The following is a 20,750-nucleotide window of genomic DNA, read 5'->3' on the forward strand; positions in this document are numbered from 1 at the left end:
AACGTGGCGCCATCATGCCATATGCGAGTTCTGTCCCAACTAAAGGAATATTCGAAATGACCGTTAAAATGATTAAAGAGTCTAATTTGAGTGTCTTGTATGTTAGTCTGTGATTCAGATGTCAAAGCTGATTCGGATGACATTTGATCGCAGATGCTTGAGGCTGGTTCATATAGAACACATAGAAACAGGTATTTATCGGAATATCTTATCAACATAAACTCGAAGATACTAATCCAGCGTCCGGATGAATTTGCAAAATTTTTATCGAAAATCCCACCATTGTATACAACACACGAACTGGTCAACCTCAACGGCTTGGTTTTAGCTTGTGCATCATTCTGAGTAGTCTTTTCGGGTTTTCCTTAACTTCCCCTTGAATATTGCACAATACAATTGGGATCGAATGAAATGGCACTGGGTAGAGATATTCTCGTTGACGAAATTCGCCATATTATCGGAACAACAGTCGGCCACAATACTCTAGTAGGTTCCTAAATTTAAAGTATGGTTTTGTTGCCAGCAGATGGCGTTCTTTTAAAGGTCCCCGTCTTCAGAACGTCGTCATATTTCTTTGCTTAGTTTCACATGTTTTAATATTTCTTTGCTTAGTTTCACATGTTTAACATGTCGAATTTCGGGCCAAATGAAGAGTACTTGGCAAGGTCAAAACTAGTGAACGCAGGTTTCAACGTTTCAAAGCAGATGGTTTGAATGTTATTAACGAAAAATGCGAAAATCGACAAAAAAAGATTTAAAAATATAAATGTTCAATGAAAGAATGTCACTCCGCAAACCATGTCATGTGAAAAATTCAAAAATTTGGTAAATGGGTTCCACACAAACTGAACGAACGACAGACGAAAAAGTAAAAATTCAGTGCAAAATGCTCTTTACGGCTACACTCTTAAAAAATGAAATTTACGTTAGACGTAAATTCAAGCATGCCATAATTTCTTCGGTGATGACAATGTATTAACATGTAAAAATAAGCTTTGTGTCTGTAACGATGTAAACTTTAGATAAATTAACTGTGAATTTAATTACATGACTTTTCTTTACGTGCTTTGAATTGTAAATTTAAGTGAATTACGACACTTCTTTACGTGCGTTTATGTTTTTCTTAGTTTGTACGACAGAAAGAATTTTTTGCATCGAATTGCAACTGATAACGGAAATGGATAAATTTTGACAATCCGAATGGATAACAATCATGGGTATCGTGGCGTACCTAGGAAAATTTGCGCCCTAGGCAAAAATCGAAGGTCCCTCGACTTTTCCTTCGAAAAGTGAACACAGAAGGTCCTACCGAAAATTAGTTTACTGTCTCCAAAAATACGTTGCGCCCGAGGTGAAAACGCAGAACAATAGCAAAGCTCGAACCATTTATTTCTAGTACTCCTCTCCGCTTATACTTGGGAACAAGTAGATACATAAAATTATGTACGAAAAGTGGAAGCTTCGTTTTTAATTTCACTTATTGGATAGATTGTTGAATCTTCTTCGCCTATTTTGCGTGAAATATCTAGATCTTTTCCTTTTACACAATTTATAAATTTTCCAGTACCGTGCAAGAAGGTGATGTGATACAATGCAAAAATGACAACTGATATTAGCTAACAAGCGTCTCGCCGAATTTCGGTAGAAGCCACCGCACTGTTCAAAGTCTCGGCAAAAGCATTTGCTTATTTCGGTATACGCATTAGAGTGGGACAAAATCTTGATTTCAGCTCCACTAAACTTTTCGTGTTCCTTTTGGGTCCCATAAGTTTGTATGGGATTTAGTATAGAGAAATTCACTGTTTACAAAAAAATCGGCTAGAGATCAACCTATTGAACTCTAAAAATCAGTGCGTATGTCATTTTTCTAAGACATTTAACAAGGAAGAAAAACTTCGAACACTTCAAAACAATCCGACATTTGTAAAAACGAACGAACATGGCTTGTCACTTGAAAAAAATCTTCGTGCTGAGCTGAGTAACTATTGTTTTGTATTCGGACCTTGAGTCGATTTTCCTTTAATAACTGTTACTACAAATCTTGGATTGTTTTGCGGTCTTCGAAGGTTTTCTTCCTCGATAAATGTCCTACGAAAATCACACATGCACTGATTTTTAGAGTTTATAGGTTGATCTCTAGCCGATTTTTTTGTCAAAAGTAAATTTTTCCATACTAAATCTCAAATAAACTTTAGTCCTCGGGCGCAGAAATAAAGTTTCTCAGATCAAGCTAGTATTTTGCATGGTGCTTATGGGACCCAAAAGGAACACGAAAAGTTTGGTGGAATGAGAAAATAAACCTTTTCATCTTCCCATGCCAATGACAGTAACACAAAACATACACAGTACATAACGAGCACGCGCCTGCTCTTATATTAGTCGAGTCAGACAAACAAATTCATTGAAAATAGAGCCTGCTGCGATGCAGTATATTGCATTAAATTGCATGCAATCGAAAAGCAATTGAAATGAACATCGCAAATCGAAGTAAGCTTTTGCTACAAAAGTACGCAAGAGAACATGAAACTAATGTTGTTTTCGTTTGAAATCGAAACGAACCCAGTTCCGATCCTAGCTGCAGTCAAATCCATACATTTGACAGCAGTTAGGTCGAAATTGGGTTAGGCTCAGCTGCATACAAAATCGCCATTATTTATGTAGTTTATGTTTGAAGCAAAATATTGACCACTAATTGAAAAATCACCATTTTGTTTATTAATCATAGATATCTTCCTAAAATAAAGGTTTAAAGCCGAGTCTTGTTTTCCTAATGTTCTTCTTCAATAGTATCGGTTATTTCAAGCAAAAACGATATCAGATTTTGCAGCCGCTTCGCTAATGCAGCCGCGCACCTAATGTGCATTTTTAAAGTGATCTCTCCCTTGGTATCAATACTGCCGTTATAGCGACGCGAAAACTCGCAGCGAATGAACCTATTTTCATCTTACCCTTAATGTCAATCTATCGAACAGAGACAGCAGATCCTACTCTAACTAGTTTATACTTTCTCTGGCAGTCTTTAGCTCATACGGGAAAGTGTTACAAAGCGCCCCTGCAGGCCAAAACGCCCCACTTCCCACAAGTATTCAAGACTTTTCTACACAAAGTTTTATCACTAACATTATCTTTTCGTAAGATCTTTCTGCTATGCAAGTTTGGCAGTTGTCGTGTGCTGGAAAATATGAAGAAACTGAAAATATCTTTAGGCAGCTTTTCGATGTAAGGTTTTTCTTCGACTAAACAAGCATTTTTACCGTATAAAACGTCTAATAGTCGGTTGCTACTTAGTAATTAACTTTTAGCAGTGCTAATGTCTCTATTTACAGTGTAAAAATCCAAAAAAACACCCATTTCTTTGATATACGAATGTTCTCATAACAGTCACTCTACGGACATTATGCCCCACCTTCGATTTAACAGTATGCTTCGAGTTAAAATATTGTTTTAAAGATTTTTAACGGTTATTAAAACAAAATGTAGCGTTGAGAGGATAAAAAATGTTGGTTTTCAATTGTAATTAATTGATTATGCAATTGATTTCTGATGCAAAAAATATCTTCTTTATCTGCTTTTATCCTATATCGACGTTTCAAGGAGCATATTGAATTATTGCATTGAAAATTATTTTTCTCAGGCGTAATGCAAACAAATACTTACATTCTCGAAGAAAATATATCGGTATATTTAGAAATATCTCAATGTTTCCTTAAGGGGGGCATATTATAACACTTTACCCTTATATTGTTTCTATACAATACACGGCGATGAGATAAAATGTGTGTTCGCTTCTTCCTCATCATTCCGACCATCAATTCCCCTACACACGAATTCCCATTTTTATTGCCTTTACAGGAATTTTTTTCAACTTCAGCTGTGTTTCAATAGTTTCTGGATATTTGCTCTGTTTGTGTTCTGTTTTGCTATTTGTCCAGAGTTTTGCGGTTAATTTGGTGGGTTTATGTCGTTCAACACAAAATTTATCGTATAACGCTCTCTGGAGTACATTTGTACCAGCAAAATGAAGGTAAAAAGAGAATTTTGCCATGGAATTAAATATTTCAGGGTAAAATTGACCAAACTTAAATACTATAGAAGCTCTTTTTTCAAAATGCTTTGGAATGTAACTGTTCCGTTTATTTGTAAATACATTTATACTAATTTCAGTTTTGGAGATTATTTTTATTGAATTTACTTCTTTGAAGCAAATAAACCTTTTCTCGAGACCTAGCATTCACACGATGAAAATAAAACTACCGATCCAATCGACGCGAATCTTTATTTACTTTGTAGACGTTGTACAGAGAACTGCGTGAATCATAATATGAATAAAAACCTTTTCTAATCCACCTAGTGGTATAATGATGCCTTTCTCATATTACTTATATTATCATAAACATCACTAGAAGATTCTGTCACGATTTTTTTTCTAACTTGAAGGAAATGAAAAACTTTCTTTAGATATAAACTACCATAACCTTTCAATGTCTAAACAGTTATGTCAAGCTGTTGGTTAAGTGTGGTGTTTTCTTCTTACGTACCAGCACGTACCGATGCGTACCGGTTTTGCATCATGTTGTATGACAGTTTGAAAGTTTTGACACTAATCGCCAACGATGGCTTTTATCTTATCAAAGAACGTTCACTGGCAACTCTTCAACGATTGAATCAGTGCCATCAAAGAGAGTTGGAAATCATCGCAACAACAAAAATCCGGCATTGCTAATTTAACATAGAATCGACACCAGTGCGAGAGCGAATTTCTCTCGATGACATTTCTGAGAATCAAAGGTTAGCAGGCTGCTGTGGGGATCTTCTCTGAAGCAACAAACGGTCGCTTATTCTCGTTTCGCGTTCCGATTCTATACAGGCAGTTGATAATTGCGATAGAATCATTTTACTATTGCCGCTTATTCTAATTATGTGCATCTAATCTTTGTATAAGTTGTATCTATGAAAATGTATGTGAATGCTCCACACAAGGGTTTTGAAATATTGCAACCTAGTATGAGAATCATCAAGTTGAATCATCGACTCGATTTTCTGCGATAATTGTCAACTTGCGATTCTCTCTTGGGAAATTCCACACAGCAACGATCATTATCAGACTGTAATTATTTTTAAGGGCCGTGAAATTCTCAGAGTATGAAGTGGAGCGAAGGAATGTAAAAAAATTCTCTCGCGGTTCATGCATTGAGAGACTCGAGTTCTTGGAGCATCTTCTACCGGATTGAAAATGTTGTATACAATATAGATAGCAATATAGCAGCTTCTGTCAAATTTTCGGCAATCACCGACACTGCAGTCATCGCCCTATTATTTTTTAACCCTAAGTCGGATCTGAATGAAATTGCACAGTATCTTTCAAAACAATAAGAGCTTTAATTTGAATCGTGATTTGTGAAAATCGGTTTTACCTTAGCTGAGGAATAGAAGTAAGTTCTTTAATGTTGATGTTTTACCTTTTTCACATTTTTTTTATAAATTTAAAAAATAGGTATAGAATTCGCTCAAACTTTAGAAAAATTTTCCGAGGCCGAATGTCATATACCAATCGATTCAGCTCGACGAACTGAGCAAGTGTGTGTGTGTGTGTGTGTATGTGTGTTGTCAACAAAGAGGTCGAGATCTCAGAGATGGCTATACCGATTTGGATCAAACTGGTCGCAAATGAAAGGTCTCTCCGTCACCCTGAACGCTATTGAATAGTTTTGAGATCGGATGTTTACTTTTTGATTTATACAGTTTTATGTCAAAATATCTGTCACAATTGACCTTGAAAACAGAATATGTTTTCAGACTTAGATTCTGCACGATAATAGCTATCTAACTAGCCATAGTTTGTTAAAATCCGTCCATTTTTAACGGGGATATCGATACTTTTGTGTTAGAGACTTTTCTCCCTATTCCAGCATTAGGAGTTTTGAGTGCTGTATGAGAAAGCGATACTTGTGAGCAACGTTAAACACAATTTTTTATACTGTTACATGAATTTTACTTGGATCCGATTCCTGGTTCCGGAACTACAGGAGGTTATGTGAAACGAAATTAAATTAATGTAACTCATTTTTCTCGTAGATGGCAGAACCGATCTGAAATTCAAATAAAATCTAACCATCTAAGATTCTAATGAAAAGTATTAAGATTCTATAAAACATCTTGCTTTTTAGTCAGATCCAACTTCCGGTTTCGGAGATACAGGGTGATTAGTATAAATATGTCCATTTCACATAAATTTATCAGGTTTATCGGGTTTGCAGATTTGGATAGTCGATAACCAAATAAACTTATTTCAGTTTTAGCGGTATTCAGTTTTAGATTCTGAAGGAACCTAAAATTTTGATTCGCACTATGATTTCTCAAAGATCTCTACACTGATTTTCAAACAGTTTGAATGTAATGTAAACTATACAGCTTCTGAGTTGGACTTAACTGACTTAGGCAACACCGATTTCAGAATTCCGGTTCCAGTATCGAATCGTTTCGTAAAGGTCAATCGTTTTCTCGAAAAAGGCCAAATCGAGTTTCAAAAACCAAAATTCTCATTAAAGGCTTTATGGTCCCACACGAAATTAATGGATTTTATCCGATTCTGGAATTACAGGGTGATGAGTTTTTAAAATTCAGGCCGATATAAATGAAAACAATTTAAAAAAGCTTCAAAGTTGGACTCAAAACTATTGCAATTTATTTGTCATATTATTTTATGGCCATACGAATCGTTTTCGGTTATGCTGGTTCCTGAATACCGGTCCTGGAAGTACCGTAAATAACCGCAAACTCTAAAGTGGAACTTTTTTAGACATATCATGGAATGTTCAATCGATTATTACACGATAGATTCAAATTAGATTCGATTTGCTGTTTCGACATTGCAGGGTAATGAGAGATTAGAACATAAAATTGCCGCTTGAATCGACGGTCATTAAAATAATGTCATGAGAACTAAAACACCGAAGAATATTCATGCAGAAAAACACATGCGGATTGATAAAAAAGATACCATTTCACTGCACTGCACTGATAAAAAACCTGTTTTAATCCACCTAGTGGTGTAATAATGCATTTATCATGTACATATAATATTGTGGTATTCTATTCAAAATTTTTCTCCACGATTTTTGAAAGAAACCAAGAGATTGTTTGTGCATAACATACAGAATAGAACAGTGCTTTGATTGCGTAGGTCAAACTCTACTAGTACGCACTCTAAATTACGATTTAAATGTTTGTTGCATCCGAAAATATTTTAAGTGACGGTGTTCAATACTGAACACACTTTACCCTATAACTCCGGAACCGGAAGTCGGATCCGGATGAAATTCAGGAATTCCGTATGGGACCAGAAGACCTTTCATTTGAATCTAAGTTTGTGGAAATCGGTCAAACCATTGCTGAGAAAAGTGAGTGAGATCTATTTTGGTATATATGATCACTACTGTTTCCGGTACTTCCGGAACCGGATACCGGGAACCAGGATAGCCGGAATCGATTTGTTTAGTTTGTTTAACACACACACACACACACACACACACACACACACACACACACACACACACACACACACACACACACACACAGACATTGCTCAGCTCGATGAACTGAGTCGAATGGTATACGACACTTGGCCCTCCGGGCCAATTTTCACTAGTCGGTTTTTCAATTGATTGCATAACCTTTCTATATGAGAAAGGCAAAAAGGTATCGTTTCACTGTTAGGTGGATTAGGTACGTTTTTGTAGCTCTCCTTCACTTTTATCAGAGCATTCGGAAGCGGAACCGGGGAACTAGTAGTCCCAAGTAAATAAAGGGTGATTTTTTAAGAGCTTGAGAACTTTTTTAAACAATAAAACGCATAAAATTTGCAAAATCTCATCGGTTCTTTATTTTAAACGTTAGATTGGTACATGACATTTACTTTTTGAAGATAATCTCATTTAAATGTTGACCGCGGCTGCGTCTTAGGTGGTCCATTCGGAAAATCCGCTTTTTTATCGACAAATTTTGTTCAGCGATGAGGCTCATTTCTGGTTGAATGGCTACGTAAATAAGCAAAATTGCCGCATTTGGAGTGAAGAGCAACCAGAAGCCGTTCAAGAACTGCCCATGCATCCCGAAAAATGCACTGTTTGGTGTGGTTTGTACGCTGGTGGAATCATTGGACCGTATTTTTTCAAAGATGCTGTTGGACGCAACGTTACAGTGAATGGCGATCGCTATCGTTCGATGCTAACAAACTTTTTGTTGCCAAAAATGGAAGAACTGAACTTGGTTGACATGTGGTTTCAACAAGATGGCGCTACATGCCACACAGCTCGCGATTCTATGGCCATTTTGAGGGAAAACTTCGGAGAACAATTCATCTCAAGAAATGGACCGGTAAGTTGGCCACCAAGATCATGCGATTTGACGCCTTTAGACTATTTTTTGTGGGGCTACGTCAAGTCTAAAGTCTACAGAAATAAGCCAGTAACTATTCCAGCTTTGGAAGACAACATTTCCGAAGAAATTCGGGCTATTCCGGCCGAAATGCTCGAAAAAGTTGCCCAAAATTGGACTTTCCGAATGGACCACCTAAGACGCAGCCGCGGTCAACATTTAAATGAAATTATCTTCAAAAAGTAAATGTCATGTACCAATCTAACGTTTAAAATAAAGAACCGATGAGATTTTGCAAATTTTATGCGTTTTATTGTTTAAAAAAGTTCTCAAGCTCTTAAAAAATCACCCTTTATATATAGAAATTTCCACCTCGTTTCGCCATCAGTTTCTGAAAAAATACTCATGAAACTGAAAATTTTTTACTCATCGTGTTGTAATACTGAAACCGGAAGACAGATCTGGATCAGCTTTTCAGGGACTTCGTAAAGAATATCTGAAAATCGGTTGAGCCATCTCTGAGAAAATCGTGTGACACAATTTGTCACATACAAACAGACATACAGGAACACACAACCTCACACATACACACAGACATTTTGTGATCTCGACGAACTGAGTCGAATGGTATATGACACTCGGCTCTCCGGGTTAATGTATTATCTATTATCTTTATCTATATATATAAAAATGCAGAGATCATTCTTTGTAATCGCATCACGTAAGAACGAATGGATGGATTTACATGATTCTTTTTTTGTTTGATCAGTTTTTACCCCCACAGGGTTTATACATTAAAAAAATAAAGAAAACTTGCCGGAAAAGTGGTAAAAATCCATAAAATTGTTTTGTATGGACAATGGAATTTTCCGTTGAAAAAGTCACCAATGCTTGCTAGATCTACGATTGATGTTTGGTGCGCAACGAGTTGCATAAGTGTTTGACCGTCGAGGAAAAGAATACTACGTTGAAAAAATCGTTTGGTGCGCAACGAATAGTTTGTGTGGAGATGGCCTGGCGATGGTTTGGCGGAATGCATATAGAATAGTTTATAAATACCGCTGTAGGCAGGAGAAAAAGTTCTGATATCGTTCACCAGTTGATGGATTGTGTGTAATGGAGTCAGATGAATAATATTGGTCGTTGTGAGCGTGAGTTGAACAAATCAGAAACTCAATGAAAAGATCGTGCTTTAGCGCTATGGTCAAACTAAGAGATTTGAGGTTGAGACTACCATTTTATATAGGATCAATATCAAATTAAAAATTAAGCGTCGTCTCTGCAAGCAACCAAAAGTTCCACAGTACCTGATAAATATCCACTTTATTAGATCTCTGAAGAACGCGTGGCACTTTTTAGCAACTTGAACGTGCAGAAAAATTTTTGAAAATACTTTCTCACTGCTTAAAAGCTATTTCCAATTTGTTTCTGTTGCATTGGGTGAATATTCAAGTATGAGCAATTCCTTAAAAACGGACTGTTCAGAATACTTTGTATGCTGCTTAATCCAAATCTTTTTTACGAACTTTTGGTTACTGGAGCTAAATACAACTTGTAAATATATCCTACTATAACGAATGAACAACTTTAGAAAAGAAAATCTTCAACATTTTGTATTTCATCTATACTAAATTCTGATTAGTGATCATTTTTAATCGATTACCGGAAGCTAGAATCACATCTGGAAGAGAAAATGTCTATTATATCGAAGCCATTAGAGAAAATTAGAAACAGCAGTATTTGACATTTTCACATTACTTTTTGGTGATATTTCTGTTTTGGGCTAAGGCGAATGTGTGTCGAATTCCATTGAATGTAGGTTAAGTAATCAGAAAAATAATGGAGAGAAATTTCAATCATTTAGTCATTTGATAATCCTGCCGTCCGAAAACATAAATTCGAACAAATAATTTTTGGGCGAAACGAAGTTCGACGGGTCAGCTAGTTTTTAATAAAAACAATATGAAAACACTTTGTTTTTCTTGCATTCATTTTTGTATGTTTATATGTAGCTAAGTATTAATCATTTATATAATATCTGGGGTTTACACACTTCAGACAAGTTTTCTGATCAATTTGATATATTATTTTTATGTATCAGAGTTCAACCTCGGAAAAGAACGTGTGAACGAGAAGTCGAGTCTTTTAAACCCAATCTCGGAAGATGTTCGATATATTAGCCATATTGAATAGTTTCTTATTCTCAAGCGCACATCAACAGATACTTCAAAAATAATTTCCCTGGACCATCTTTTCTACCGTTGCTAGAACAAGCCAAAAAAAGTTGATCCTTTGTGCTATCTTCTGAATGGCAAGAAATGTTTATACAAGAGCTATTCCGTATAAATCGAACCGTTTGTTGTTCTGGAAACGCTGAAAAGAAGGCTCTTATTTTACCATATCCGCAAATCGCCTGTCCGATCAGAAACTTCTTTGTAAATTTTGATAATGTCATGTTTTGAGCATGCTCCGGAACATTGAACTTAGACTTGTGAACAAAATATACTTGCCCCGGAAGGTGGACGAACTAAGATTACTGTATAAATAACAAAGGCTAACAAATTTTTTGCCTTCCGTGACACATGTGGAGTGCGCAGTTGTATATACGGCCTCTAGAAACAAGAAGTGTTTTACCTACATTAGGATCTGGCCAGCGCCGATACCGATTATTCTATTCTGGGATAACCAGAAGATGTACATTAAAGCATGATTTACTAATTCCATGACTGATAATCTAGGAATTAATTCTCTTTACTATTGCAGCTGATACCGATCAAAACCGGAACAATTAAAACAGAAACTAAACAATACATTTTGGAATCTCCTGATATTCTCTAGCTGTCGCTCGGGTAACACCTCTTGCGCATATTTTGAATTTATACAAAGTGTTGGCTATGACAATAATTGTACCATTATATTTTTCAATGTGCGTCACATTCCATCTAGGCGTATTACGTTATGAACTTACTTTCTTTGGTTTCGATATTTTCCACTGGCACGTACAGTTATGAAATAATCAAAAATTCGCTACGTTCGTCGATTGCTGCATAGTTCGAATAGGCTCAAACATAGGTTACTTCTGGAATTATAAATCACTTCCGTGTGAGGAGCTCTCAATGTTTGGAACTCGGTTTTAGGTGAGATTTAAGCTATCGGGCTACCGGAAATGTGGTTGAAAGTTTGAATTCCTTTAGTCTATTTTTATTTTTCACACTCACAATGTGCGTATGCAGAAGCGTATTTAGATTCACTCCTATGACCTTGAGCAGACGAACTTAAACACTGTTTTATATACGCGCATTGTGACTTGTATCGTTAACTTTTAGTGACTAGAATAGGATCAGCGTGCAAATTAACGTACTGGATTTAATCGGATCTAACTTTTTGAAGTATCAAATGCACATTCGGCTGAAAAGCTCACCAAAATTTCGAACTAACGATTTATTGATCAGTTTTTTTAAATGTTCAGTTTTCTAAAATTATACGCATTTGAAAACAGTAATTTATAGAATAATCAGCAAGATGTGAGAGCTTAATTTCGGATGCAAAATTCAACGATACTGACCCATGCTGGTCCAATAAAAGTAATGAAACGAGATTGTTTAAGACAATAAATATTATTGATTCGACCTATTTATACACAGTTACAATGGCAAATGATCCCTGAAATCCCCACACCCCATCCGTCCGCGTGGCTTTTGGGTTTATTTTTTCTGATACCCGTTGTGAGTGATGTCAACGTCGTAACTGGACGGACCGCTGTACCGGCCGTGATTCGATGCTACGTCGTATGGTTGACCGTTGAATGCTCCATTTCCATCGTCCTGGTTCTGGTGATGATAGGAAGCTGCAATAAAAGTATTATTCATGAAACAAATGAATTGGTAGGTTGAACACAATGAAATTTACCTTGGTCTAGATCCAGTAAGGTTTGCTGCTGTTGCTCCTGGTTGTCCTGAATATGCGGCGTTGGTGTACTACTGATGTATATTTGTCCTTGGCCGTTGTTCGATAGAGTGTATGGAGGTAACAGATTCAGGGAAGGTTTGAATGCTACCGTCGTTGCCGGTGCGGGTGTTGGATGATGTAACACAATGGGACGCCAGGATTGCTGACCGGTCTGAGTCGCCGTTGCTGTAGATACAGTCGGTGTAGTAGCTGTTGGACCCGCAATCGGAACTCCCACGAAAGTTGGTGAAATATTGGATACACTAACAGCCGGATTGTATACTCCTGTGGGCAGTATTCCCGGTTGCAGAACGTTCGTGAATGAGGTATACAGTGGCTTTTGCACAAACAATGGCACTTTTGGTTTGTCTGGGGCAGGAACCGCAACCGGAATGATCGGTTTCTGTGGATATGTGGCGAAGAATGATGTATGCTGTGGGTTTCCTACTGGGATCAATGCCGGAACTTGTGCGATAGGAATTTGTGGCACCACCGGATATGTGGGAGACACTGGTGCAACCGGAACCGCTGGTGGAAGATTGGCAACCGGCCGAAGAACTGTTGTAGGCACTCCGAGTGATGGAAGGTAGGATGGTGTGTAGATTGTCGGAATTTTCGGGATATTCCGATGATATGAAGTCACCGAGGCACCGCCTGGAAACAATGCGTAACCCGGAGGTAAAACTCCACCGTGTCCGTGTCCGTGGCCTCCATGACCTTTATAGAATCCTGGCAGCTTTGCATATGGATGAAAATGGTACGGACGATAAGGCGCTACTCCCAGAGGAATCGTATAACCCGTTAAACCATGGTAAAGTCCTCGTTTTTTCTTAACGGCGGAACTGCTCACTATAACACAGCAAATCACTAAACACACTTTCAAATTATTAGAAACTCTCATCCTCCTTCCACGATAGGTCTTCTTTGGTACACCTGACTAGCACCACCGTCGATTGGTCGATTGATAATTCACAAATGTTGGACCGATCAAACTACGACGCAACAATGAACTACTGGACTAAACATCAAGTCATATTTATAACACGCTTGTTGATATCATATTTTTTCCCAACACCTTCGTCGACGTAATTCCGATTGATTTAACATAATGTGTATTAATAAAGACACACATATCGTTCCCTACCTTCAAACGGTTGTGGTTCGACACAGCAAAACCGATGGGCCACCACAATCCAAACCGTTCGACGATGCACTCGATAGTGCTGTCGTGTGACATCTTCCATCTACCAGCGGTTCTGGCGGACATACCAACGAAATGAAAAGTGTTCGTGTTGACCATCGATCGGTACGGTTTTGTTATTCCACAGTTGTCCTCGCGATAAGTGCTTTCTGTTTTCACCGTACCCTTATCGTGCGTGCTTCGGAAGCATAAACTTTCCTCAGGCCGGTCCCGGCCCACCTATGCTGCGGTGGCGTCTGCCAAAAATACAACCCGAAGCTCAAGGCGTATTTCAGCTGATCTCAGTTATGGGCATCGTCGATTAAGGGACTCACATTATCGATCACCATCAGCTGAGGTAATACCGATTCCGCAAAGTTCGCGAACAGATTTCCAATTATGGCCGATGAACGGAGCGCGCGTGATGCACTTCAAATAGTGTAATACTGCAATGCCGCTACTCACCGCAAAAGTCCGATGCATTTCCTGACGCTATATGTGTCAAATTTGTACAAGGAATATTTGCATGTTTTGTAATTTCATGAGCTCGAACAGTCGGCCAAATTCCAATGATTGAAGAGAACAGTTTGTCGCCACGAAAATGTGATCATGCACTCCTTCGCTCTCTTGTTTATGGTTATATTCGAATTTCAACTGAATCGTTACATAAACTACAATAAATATCAATACAATTGTGTAAATAGTGGCACTTGGTATCATCGAAATGTAGGACGACATAATAAATATTTAGCATAGTAACGAAGAATTGCGATGGCGATATGTGGATAATGGTAAATGGATTGGCAGCTCGCAATTTCTTATTTTCATTTTATATTTTACTCTACAGCGGACCTTACTCGAGACAATATTATAATCAATTGATTCGGAGTGAAAAAGCAGTTATCCTTTTTTGGAAAAATAGAACTTTTAGAACCTTTAATATTACAATTTGGTTGAAAGTCAAGCCCATACATTGAACATAAACTCTTTTTAATTTAAAACTCCAATTGTCTTTATAAAATGATAATGAGTGTATCGAAAATAAGCTATCCACAAATTTTTCTTTCAAATTATGATAAAAAAAACGATATTTTATTCAAACTAAAAATTGATCCGTTATTGTACGAGGTTAAACTTGAGTATAATGAAAACCGAATAAAATTTAAGTTATTCCTTCAAGAATTTTCGAACTTTTGATCGAACGCTCTTCATCAAGTTCCGGACAAGTGCTGCATCGCATTTTTTGGACGCTTGAGACCAAATTTTTTTGAACTCCTGCATGTTCTCAGATGCCTTATCAGTCTTCTTGAAGGCCCTCTTCACTATTGCCCAGTAACGTTCGATGGGTTGAAGCTGAGGGCAATTTGGTGGATTGATATTTTTCTCAACGAAATTTATACCCTTTTCCGCAAGCCAATTGAGAGTGGTTTTGGCATAGAGAGCCGACGCTAAATCCTGCCAAAACAGTAGAGGTGTACTATGTTTCTTATATAAAGGCAGCAATCTCTCCTGGAGACACTCAGATCGATGGATTTCTGCATATATAGTTCCGGTAGTGTAAAAAATGGTTGACTTCAAACCACAGGAACATATTGCATGCCATACCAGTATCTTTCGACCGAGTTTCTCTACTTGAATCGACCTGTCCGCATCGCTCACATCCTCCCCAACAACGACAGTTAAGCATTGTGGACCTGAAAGGATTTTTGAGTCCTCCTTTACATAAGTCCCATCGTCTATCAAAACGCATGCATCCGAACACTGCAAAAGACGCGAATACAATTTCCGGGACCTTGTTGTTGCTCGCTTCTTCTGCTCTACACTTTGAGATTTTCTGCTTTCGGGATTTTCTGCTTTCGGGATTTTCTGCTTCTCGTAGGTCTTCAGGTGATTTCGCCTCTTAATATGCTGGATCATTCCGACACTCGTTCCTGCTTTTTTGGCCATATCACGTATTGACATTGATTTTTTCTTCAAAACTAGAGATACCACTTTCTGGACTAGTTTCGGGTTGGAAAAACCGGGTTTTCTGCCTCTTCCTGGTAGCTCATCCAACGACTAGTGTTCTCCAAACTTATTAATGATGGTTTTACCACTGGCATGATGAATTCCAAACCGCTTTGCCAATTTTCGCATAGTAACACCCTTCTCACTTAGCCATGTGTCTAGAACCTTAATTTTCACTTCCTTTTCAATACGCGACATTTTGAAAACGCGGAATTTCAACCGCACAAACAAGTAAACAGATGAAAGCTAACAGCCAAACACACAGCATGCTGTGATCTGAACATAAAAAAACATCACCACAAGTTTACCACAAGCTTCATGATTACTCCCAGCAAGATCAACATGAAAGAGATGTGGGTCTAACGTGCAATGACTGGTGACGAGTTTGTACATCTCGATATTTGCCTTTCTCTTTCTTTCGACTTTTGAACCTTGTCATATATCATTCGACTCAGTTCATCGAATTGAGCAATGTCTGTGTGTGAGAGAGAGGACAGTTGGCATCACTGGGAGTGCGATGCGGTGTCCTGGTGCCACTCTCAAAAAAGTATAATTTCAATGTGTTGTTTGATACGTATAGTTAAACATTAGGTTGAAATAGTTATTTTGAGTGACAGTGCAGGTGTAGCAAGTGTGTATTCAGTAGTGATAGTGCTATTTATTGAATAATATTGATCTGCGAAACTAAAAATGCTCTAGCGGCGGAAACTGAGAATTTACCGCCCCAAAATTCAACGATGTTAACCTGTTAACCGATCGAAGCGCCGTCTGCATGTCATTGTCCGTGTTGTCGGATTTCTATAAATTTTGTGAAAGTTTACAAGCCGATCGTGACATTCAGACTGAAGGTCTAGGGTTGGTCTGCAGCGAAGTGTTTTTATTTTATTCTTTCAGTGGTCGTGTTTCATCTCGCGTTGCTGACAGGAGAGCGAGCGGGAGAAAAGGGATACTGGTAAGATCGTTCCTTGGAGATATTTTATATTTTTCTTACTTATTATATTTCTCCTGAGTATCGAAAATCAGATTTTGTTAAGATAATATTGTTTACCAAAACATATCCGGATCTCTTTTCCTCTCTACTAACAAATCTCATATCCCGTGATGCTCGTGGAGATACAGTGGTACCCGCGGTCTCTAGAAACAACGAGTATCGGACTAACATTCCTTCCTTTCCCTCAGTATCACAGCCTTTGGTTTTAGCCAGCGTCGTTATTGATCATTTAATAAAAAGTTAGGAGTGAGTGGATATGGCCAGTGAAAATAATTTGCTTCTCCCAAGCTTCATTTTCTTGGTTCATTGTACATTTCCACTCATTCAGTCAATCACGAAGTGCAACTACGGACGATCTACTTCAGCTCAGCTCAGCTCAGCTTGAGCAATGTCTTCGTGTATGTATTAAATAATTCCACTAATAAGCTCATTCTCCGAGATGGGTGAACAGATTTTCAAAAACCTCAAATAAAATAAAAGATCTTGTGTTCCCGTACGGAATTCCTGAATTTCATCGGGGTCCGACTTCCGGTTCCAGAATTTCATGAAGAAGAATGTTAAAAATCTTATGCCGTCACTTAAAGCTTGAAAGATTCTCACAAACTTAAGTTCAAATGAAAGATCTTGTGGTTCCATACGCTATCACTGAATGTTATTTGGATCCGATTTTCGGTTCCAGAGTTACAGGGCGAAGACTGTTACAAAATTAACCATAAACATATTTTAATGAAACTTGCACTTAAACTTATTGTATAAAATTTTTCCAATGCATTGGAAAATTCCATGCGCGTTTCGCAACACCCGTTTTGTATGAAAACACCATGCCAGGAGTCATACTTTTCGGCATAAGTTTGGAATAGATTGCTGGCCCACAAATTTTTCATCGGATTTAGATTCTACGATATTCTATTGTATCATGTTATATTTTTTCGATTTTTGAAATGTCCAGAACACTGAAAAAAATCAATTATATAGAAAAAATATGAAAAAAAAATTTTTTGTGGTTTTTATATTTTTATACGTTTAAGTTTATTGTATTATCTACGATCTGTGAAAATTTTATTCTAATATGTTTATTTGTTAAAAATTTGCATGACTTAATACGAAAATCGACATACAAATTCATTGTCCTATAACCTTTTTTCGAGAAATTCATTTTACTGATCAAATAGAATCAAATTATCATTTTAATTCACTTTTTAGAATCAATGAAAATTATTTTGAAGAATACCGCAATAGCGTTCAGGGTGACGGAAAGACCTTTCATTTGCGGCTAGTTTGATCAAAATCGGTCCAGCCATCTCTGAGATCTGAACCTCTTTGTTGACAACACACATACAGACACACACATACCTACACACACACACACACACACACACACACACACTGGGGCAGCAGGGACTAGTCCAAGGGCTTAACGACCCCTCCCCATGGCCACTGCGAGTTAGGGGGCCTGCCTAGGATGTGGTGTGGTTCGGCAGTGGGCTCTGTTGAACTTCTATAAAAAGCTGCATGTGTCCGCAAGTAGGCCCTAGCAAAGCGACTGTGTACCGCTCAAAGCACACAAGCCCAGCAGGAGTGCCAACCGGCACATCAGGTTCGATACCAGTAAGACCCTGATTATTATATACTGGCCACGGCGAACAACAACGGACATGATGCGGATAACGGATCGGATGACGATGATGGGCTGACATTCGTGCTGTTCTGTTCCCTGAGTAAGGAAGGGTGATACCGACTTGAAACGGCAAGCGGGCCAACAGTACGTCTGCCTCCGTCCCGTTAAAACCTTGGCAGGCCTCCGGGTACGTTCAATACTCGCACCAATTAAGGTGGGTAGTAGGCCCAGTTGAGAGCACTCCTGGCTTACGCTGATCCGGTTCTGGACACGAACCCTATGAAGGTACGTGTTCAACCCTCGCTAGGCCTCCCTGCTCGCAAAGATAACCTAGGAATCATAAGCGACTACTACAACGAGTGGAGATAGCGGCCCGGAGTGGGGACCCTGAAGAATGGAAGTAATCGAAATCGAAGTTGAGAAAGAAGTGACAAATCCGTTTGTCAAGAGTGGCTTGGTGAGGACACCGCCGCCGCAAACCCAGCAGGTGCAAAAGCAGCACACGAACGAGCAGCAGGCTCAGCAGCAGGGTCAGCAGCAGGGTCAGCAGCAGTATAGCGCGTGGACGAAACCACCACAACCACCGAGGGTAGAGGCAGCGAAAAAGTTGGTGGACGAGCTGCACGAGTATGTGGATAAGAGAAGTAACGTGCACAAAGACATCAAGGCGTTGGTGATTAAGCTCCAAGGCGCTCTTGGTTCAGCTGTAAAGGAGTGGAAAAGCGTAGTGCAGAGAGCAGAAGCTGGGGAGAAGGAGTTGTTAGCGGCGAAAACTGCCTTAGAGGCACGTCGCGCAGCGCAAATGCAAAGGGCAGAAGCCGACACAGCTACGAGGGAGGTCAACACGGCGAGTAGTGTCCCCCCTGGGGTGCAGTCCACGCCCTTCTTCACACCAAAGAGGCCAAGGGCATCGCCTGGAGATGTTAGACCAGGTGGTCCCAAGAGACACAAGGATGCCCGTGTCACTGGAGCTAAACTACCACCAGAAGCAACCGACGCGGTAAACAGCCGCACTGAATGGCAGGTCGTCGGCAAAAAAAGGAGAAAGCGAGCAAGAAAAACCCGCCCAAAAAACGTAAGGTCGTCAGGACGAGGAATAAGAGCGAGGCTCTCATCGTCAAAGCGAGCGACGACTCGTACGCCGAAGTCCTACGCGCTATGCGGATGAACCCGGATCTTAAGGAGCTAGGGGAAGACGTGCAAAAGGTCAGGCGCACTCGTAATGGTGAGATGCTCCTCGAGCTGAAAAGAAACCCCAAAGCAGGCAGCATCTCGTACAAGGAGCTTACCGAGAAAGCCCTCGGAAACAAGGTGGAAGTAAGAGCCTTGTGCCCGGAAGCGACTCTCCGGTGTGAAGATCTGGACGAGATTACTACGGAGGAGGATGTAAAATTAGCCCTGAAGGAGCAATGCGAGCTAGGAGAGGTCCAGATGACCATCCGTATCAGGAATGGACCTGATGGCACCAAGGTAGCCTCAATTAAGCTGCCAGTAGATGCAGCTAATAAAGCGTTGAAAGTGGAGAAAATATGTGTGGGTTGGTCTGTGTGCCCACTGAGCGTTTCCCAGCTACCGGACGTGTGCTTCAAGTGTCTGGGTTTTGGTCACTTCGCACGGAACTGTCAAGGGCCGGATAGGAGCAAACTATGCAGAAGGTGTGGCGAGTAAGGTCACAAGGCAAAGGATTGCACGAAGCCTCCGAAACGCCTAATTTGCGCTGCCACGGGGGATAACAAACATCCTACAGGCGGTAGCAGATGCCCAGCCTTCAAACGAGCGAGTGCAACGAAGTTCCAGTGGAGGTAGTGCAAATCAACCTCAACCACTGTGATACGGCACAACATCTTCTGCGGCAATCTGTTGCGGAACATAGATGCGATGTTGCGATAATTTCGGAGCCATACCAAATTCCACCCGGAGATGGAAACTGGACATCAGACGGAGCCAAAACAGCAGCGATATGGGCAGTGGGAAAATACCCCATTCAAGAAGTGGTGCACTGCGCAGATGAAGGGTTTGTTATAGCCAAAATCAACGGAGTCTTCATCTGTAGTTGTTATGCACCTCCACGATGGACGATCGAACAGTTCAACCGGATGTTGGACAAACTAACGGAAGAGCTAACCGACCGAAGACCAGTAGTAGTAGCTGGTGACTTCAATGCCTGGGCGGTCGAATGGGGCAGTCGCCTCACGAACCCAAGGGGAAGCAGTCTTCTGGAGGCCCTAGCTAAGCTGAACGTAGATCTTGCCAATGACGGTACCACCACCACCTACCGTAAGGATGGTCGAGAGTCCATCATAGATGTCACTTTCTGCAGCCCGGGAATGATAAGGAGCATGGACTGGAGAGTGTGCGAAGAATACACCCACAGCGATCACCAAGCGATCCGGTATTATGTTGGACGCGACTCGCAGGTGGAATCAAGCAGAACGCAGTTTGGTGAGCGAAAGTGGAAAACAGCGAACTTTAACAAGGACGTATTTGTGGAAGCACTGAGGCTCGAGCGCAACACAATAAACCTCAGCGCGGAAGAGCTGACTGCAACACTATCACGTGCGTGTGATGCAACCATGCCTAGAATGGGAAAACCCAGGAATGGGCGACGTCCGGCGTACTGGTGGAATTCG

At 39.7% G+C, this 20,750-nt stretch overlaps 1 protein-coding gene across 1 annotated transcript; it reads right to left on the reverse strand.

The window, feature by feature from the left end:
- Positions 1–12,008: 12,008 nt before the first annotated feature.
- LOC131430765 (uncharacterized) lies at positions 12,009–13,628 on the reverse strand. Its single transcript, XM_058595968.1, has 2 exons — positions 12,286–13,628; positions 12,009–12,223 (listed from the first exon to the last, which is right to left on the reverse strand). The coding sequence occupies exons 1-2, from the start codon at positions 13,223–13,225 to the stop codon at positions 12,081–12,083; spliced, it is 1,083 nt and encodes a 360-aa protein (XP_058451951.1). The 5' UTR covers positions 13,226–13,628; the 3' UTR covers positions 12,009–12,080.
- Between the last annotated feature and the right edge of the window lie 7,122 nt (positions 13,629–20,750).

This window comes from Malaya genurostris, chromosome 2, assembly GCF_030247185.1.
Source record: "Malaya genurostris strain Urasoe2022 chromosome 2, Malgen_1.1, whole genome shotgun sequence".
Taxonomy (NCBI): domain Eukaryota; kingdom Metazoa; phylum Arthropoda; class Insecta; order Diptera; family Culicidae; genus Malaya; species Malaya genurostris.